Source organism: Pipistrellus kuhlii, unplaced genomic scaffold, assembly GCF_014108245.1.
Source record: "Pipistrellus kuhlii isolate mPipKuh1 unplaced genomic scaffold, mPipKuh1.p scaffold_m20_p_16, whole genome shotgun sequence".
In the NCBI taxonomy this organism is placed as follows: Eukaryota; Metazoa; Chordata; class Mammalia; order Chiroptera; family Vespertilionidae; genus Pipistrellus; species Pipistrellus kuhlii.
Window position 1 is genome coordinate 10461799 of NW_023425471.1, and position 5901 is coordinate 10467699.

The window sequence follows — 5901 nt, forward strand, 5'->3', positions numbered from 1 at the left end:
TAAAGCTTCCTGCATTCTGCCCCTTCCCCAGAGCCCTTTTGCATTGAGGGAGGGAGGCTGCGGATTAGAAAAGGTAGGAAAGCTGAGAACTGTATAGTGGGAAGCCATGCAATTAAAAAGCTGACTGAAATTATTACCTGGTTCCATAATTGACAGAATATTTAATTCAGATATAGTAAATTGACACACCTCTACACAGAGACAATTATGACTGACTGTATAACACCTGACAGAATCAATTATAACTGACTGTTGTTTGATACCTTTGCACAGAAATAAATGAAACAGACATTCAGAACAGAGACGGCTGCCGCCTGTGTGCCTAAGCCTGCCTTAATTAAAGTGAAATAACCAGTGTGCGATGTTAAAATGTCTCTGCCTCCTGGTTTCTAGCGCAGTGTGTTTCTTTAGGTCGAGAAAGGGATCTATAATAGAAGGAGTAAAACTGCGGAGAGATTTCAGTGTTACTGACACAGACAAAATATCTGAGTTAGAGATGGTTTCCTGAGATGGGAGAATACTCCATTGTTCCAAATAGGTCTAACATTTTATTTGATTAGTTGACTTTGAAATAAAATATTTAAGAGTCCATTGCCTAACCAGTTTTGCTCAGTGGATAGAGCATCAGCCTGCGGACTAAAAGGTCCCGGGTTCTATTCAGGTCAAGGGCATGTACCTTGGTTGCAGGCGCATTCCCAGTAGGCAGTGTGCAGGAGGCAGCTGATGGATGTTTCTCTCATCGATGTTTCTAGCTCTCTACCCCTCTCCCTTCCTCTCTGTAAAAAATCAATTAAATATGTTAAAAATTAAATTAAATAGTTGCTGGAGCATCCAAGGAAACAGGGTGATGGTGTTAAGGTGAAGCCTAAGGGCCTGGAGCGGGGAGAGAAAACCGTGAGGCAGGGGTGCGACCGTTCCCCCTCAGCTCCCAGCCCCAGGCCTGCAACAGCAAATCCAGTTGTTTCTTAGATCTCCCCTACATTATTGATTCAGTTCTCATTGGGGAAGCAAGTGAGAGCTTTTATCTGCATTTCAAACTGGCATGGAATGGTGCCTTGGCCATATTGATGGCTATGGCGTACGCTGGCGATCACAGTTGTCTTTTTTACGAAGAAGAGCACCAAGTGACGCTGGTTGTCATTCTCACTCCGCTGTGTGGCGGCGTAAATAGTCGCCTTTCTAACCAGCCTGGTGGGAAAAGTCAATATCCCATCAGCAGAGGAGGCAGACACATCGGGAGCCGTGCCCTCTCTCTTCCTCTCCGCTCCCCATCACCGTGGCTCTTGCAGCGTGCTGGCCCCCGCACATGCGCCGCGTCACCCCCAGGCCGAGGGGCCGCCCGGGCTGTGGCCTGCAGAAGCAGCTGCCCGGGCAGGGGCCATTGTTGCCTCTTCCCAGACTCCCGATAATTAGAACTTTCAAAGCATCCGTCTGCTTCTCCGGTTCAAGACGAGCCCCTTGTCTTTCTCTTCTTGCTGGTTTTTCCCACCGCCTTGGGGCATTTCAATGCCTTCTGCTAAACTTGTTGTTGTTGTTTGAGAAGCAGTTGATGCGATTTAGCCAAGGTGGTGGAGAACAAATGTGACTGTGTAGCTAAGGAATAAAATTCTTGAGAGCGAGCCCAAACCGGTTTGGCTCAGTGGATAGAGCGTCGGCCTGCGGACTGAAAGGTCCCAGGTTCGATTCCGGTCAAGGGCATGTACCTTGGTTGCAGGCACATCCCCAGTAGGGGGTGTGCAGGGGGCAGCTGATCGATGATTCTCTCTCAACGATGTTTCTAACTCTCAATCCCTCTCTCTTCCTCTCTGTAAAAAATCAATAAAATATATATTTTTTGAAATCTTGAGAGCGAGTTTTCATTGTCCAGGTGTTTTTTTTTTGTTTGTTTGTTTTTTCTTTTTTTTTTCGTTTTTTTTTTAAATATATTTTATTGATTTTGTACAGAGAGAAAGGGAGAGAGATAGAGAGTTAGAAACATCGATGAGAGAGAGTCATCGATCAGTTGCCTCTTGCACACCCCCTACTGGGGATATGCCCGCAACCAAGGTACATGCCCTTGACCGGAATCGAACCCGGGTTCCTTCAGTCCCCAAGCCGATGCTCTATCCATTGAGCTAAACCGGTCTGTCCAGGTGTTTTGTAGACACCCGAGGTGCTGTGCCATCGCAGTGGGTTTGTCTTTCTGTGATGGACATCATTTCCTCCCCGATGCTTTCCTATCCCCAGCGCTGGGCACTGAGGCCCAGGCTGGCCCCCTGAAGGCTGCCCAGGTTGTATGTCTTCATCCGGGTTAGCAGGTGTGACCTTAGGCAAGTGACTTGACCTCCCAGTTTCCTCAGCCAGAAAATGAGGATTTTCTTAAGGACCCCCCCCCCCCAAACACCTCACCGCGTTCCCGGGTAGCTTTGGACAAAAACTGTGTCATCTGAACTCTCCTGGGCAGGGTTGGCTGCCCCGGGATCACCTCTGTCCCCAGAAGATCAGAGCTGGTGTCACAGCCCTACTGCTTATTGAAAAGAACCAGAGGGGAGGCTCCGAGGAGGGGAAGAGCTTCTTCCTTGTGCCTGGCCGTGCCCTGCTCCGAACGGAAAAGCCAGGGGGCGTGGGGAGAAGGAGTAGGAAGCAGAGGAGGGGCTGTGTGCCCGAAGTTCACGGGCACACGGTATAGACAGAGAGGAAAGCAGTCTCGCCAGTGGACAGGTGCTGTCCAGCAGCCTGCCTGCTTCTCCTCTCTGTGAGCAGCGGAGGGACCAGGAGAAGCCAACTAGGCCCAGCCGATGCGGGGAGCTGGCGCTGGGAGACCCGGGCTTCCTCTGAGACCAAGTGTTTCCTGCCCCATCCATACTTTGCATGCAGTGTGTGCGTATGCTCAACAGCGTTGCAAGCGGCGCTCACCTTGCCTACTGCACATGGGCATGCACCTGCGTGCCATCATGGTAGCTGTGCCCCTGCCCCGCGCCCCCCCCCTTGTGCTGAGTCAGCAGGGTGCTGAGCACTGGTGTGCAGGGAAAGGCAGAATGGCTTCCACAGAGGAATCTCGGGGGCTCGGCACCCCCTGCCTGGGACTGGGCCAGGGGCAGACCAGCAACAGGACCATGAAGATATCCGAGCCATCGAGCTGCAGGTACAATCTGCACCCCCTTCTCTAGTGCATGAGAAGTGCTGGGTGGTCTTTTAAGAAGCTCCCTCTGGCCCTAGCTAGTTTGGCTCAGTGGGTAGAGCGTCGGCCTGCGGACTGGAGGGTCCCGGGTTTGATTCCAGTCAAGGGCACACGCCTGGGTTGCGGACTCGATCCCCAGTGTATGGTGTGTAGGAGGCAGTCGATCAATGACTCTCATCATTGGTGTTTCCATCTCTCTCTCTCTCTCCCTCTCCCTTCCTCTCTGAAATCAATAAAAAGATTTTAAAAAATAAAAGCTCCCTCTGGATATAAAGTAAGCACACGGAGTAGAGTAGTCAGTATACAGGTACTAGACCTATTAGGGGGTCACTTCAGAAGGTATACAAATGTCTAGTCGCTATGTCATACTAGCACACCTGAAACTATTATAATATTGTAGGTAAACTCCAATGGCGAAGTAAAAGCTCTCTCTCTCTCAGACTTGTAATCCTTTTCTTTTTATTTCTTTTCAGAAAAAATGAAGAAGCAGTATTTCACCCCCAAAGTCCGTCTGGACTACAAAAATCTCAAGAACATAACGGAGCAGTTCTTGTCCCAAAGTAGCTACACCGAAGTGAACCTCAGCAAGCTCTTCGTGGATTGCGCCGTGAGGGCCTGAGGGCGCCCCAGAAGTGGCCGTGGCGGGTGGTTGAATGAAGACCCAAAGCCACTACCTGTCCCCTCCCTCGCCTCCCTGGGGTCCTCACCGCTTCTCCGCTTCACTTTTCATGTGGACTGCATCTCATGTTCATGTGCATGTGGCTCGGGAAGGGGGCTATTGAAGGAACTGCAAGAATATTTCATCTACCAAGCATCAGGGACGATGCAAACAGACTTCCTCTTGCAAAAAAAAAAAAAAAATACACCATGTACCCTGTTTCCCTGAAAATAAGACAGTGTCTTATATTAATTTTTTCTCCCAAAGTTGCGCTAGGTCTTATTTTCAGGGGATGTCTTATCTTCCCATGCGCTAGGTCTTATTTTCGGAGGATGTCTTATTTTCGGGGAAACACAGGTACTGTTGAAAAGTGGTCCTCTAGCCCTTTGCAAAGCACCTGGAGCCAGCTGCTTTGGATTGGGGTTCAGGACTGGATTTGGAGGGAAGGGGTCAGCGAGAGAAGAGAAATTAATTGAGAGTGACCCCAAGCTGTGCCCCCGGGGCCTCAGCAGAGGCGCCCCCAGAAAGAGAGCTTTATGGAGGCCGTCGGAGCACTAAGGTTTTGCCTTTTCACATGCCAATTAAACCCAGGCTCAGCCCGAGTGCTTCCCAGCCGCTGGCTGCAGGGGCGGCTGTCCTTTTCAGCCTGGTCTTTTATACGCCGGTCGAAGGGGGGCGATTGAGAAGCCTTGCTCTCACTAAATAGATTAAACAGAGCTCACTTGTTTATTGAATTGCCCCAGAGCCCAACACACACACACACACATACACACACACACACACACACACGCACATGCACACACGCACACTGGGCAGGTGTTTTACGCTCACATTCCTGTCTTCCTTCTTAAGTAGAAAATCCAAGGAAAGGTTTATACGGTGGGAAAACACGTTTAAAATACTTTGGTATACTGCAACATTTCATTAAAAACGTGTGGAGTCTGGGGTGAGGGTCCTTGTGTTATATTCGGAGGGTTGTGGGTCATTGCCTCCGGTGCTGTTTTTCTCATTTGTGCTTTGCCAGAAGCTAAACGGACTTCCATAGAGCAGTCTTTCCTTATATCATCAATAAGTTTATACTAACAAGATATATTTCTCCTGTACATCCATGCTTTATTTTTAAAACTATTTTCCTATGTGTTTTTTTAATAAATATGTTGTGCTTTATTTTTTTCACTTAAGAATAAAGTTTTCTAAGGGAAACCAGTTGCCCTAAGTCCTTATCAGGAACAAAATGTTGACTTGACGGGGCAGCGAGGAATAAGGTCCGCTTCCCAGACCTCAGCCTGGTTACAATCGGCTCCGAGGAGCTCCACCTGATGTATGTCCTGAATTCTGAGTGGCGTTTGGGAGAATTTCTCTGGGCTTCAGGTCCCTTAGATGAAGTATGGCCGAAACCGGTTTGGCTCAGTGGTAGAGCGTCAGGCTGCGGACTGAAGGGTCCTGGGTTCGATTCTGGTCAAGGGCAAGTACCTTGGTTGCAGGCGCATTCCCGGTAGGGGGTGTGCAAGAGGCAGCTGGTCGATGTTTCTCTCTCATCGACGTTTCTAGCTCTCTATCCCTCCTCCTCTCTGTAAAAAATCAATAAAATATATTTTTTTAGAAAGAGAGAGAGATGAAGTATGGTTTCTCATGTCCTTTGCTCACGTGGGCAAAGAGCTAAGCTAAGAGCCCATGGCATCTCTTTGGGGAGAGCCAAGGCGATGGCTCCTGAGAAAAGGCTAGCCCACGAGAGAAAGGTCATCCAACATGGACCCTAGTGAAGGAATATTTGTCAAAGCAACGGAGATGGCACCGCCTTTTATCTTCCTTTACCCTCTCTTTTCTCTCCTTACCCTCTCCTTTCTCCACTGTCTCTCTTACACTCAGCTGCTAAGTAGAAGAAACACTTCCGGTTTAGGGCCCTGTCAGTTTGTTCATGAATGCCTAGGTACTTCCGGCTCTGCAAACCTGTCAAAAGTTGGAGCGCCCAAGTTGCTTCGGGGAAACTAAGGGGTTGGTGTGGTTTTCATCGCTGTTGTCTAAGGTCAGAAATGATGATCAAATGTGTGCTTCCCGAGCCCAGGCCCGCACTTTGCTTTCT

At 49.2% G+C, this 5901-nt stretch overlaps 1 protein-coding gene across 1 annotated transcript in view; it reads left to right on the plus strand.

Annotated features, from left to right (window-relative positions):
• POLA1 (DNA polymerase alpha 1, catalytic subunit) overlaps positions 1-5021 on the plus strand; it is a 310112-nt gene extending 305091 nt beyond the window's left edge. Inside the window, exon 37 of the mRNA XM_036439656.2 lies at positions 3634-5021. Within this exon, the coding sequence (XP_036295549.1) occupies positions 3634-3779 (146 nt within the window). The 3' untranslated portion in view covers positions 3780-5021. The remainder of the gene's footprint in view (positions 1-3633) is intronic.
• Positions 5022-5901: the final 880 nt, after the last annotated feature.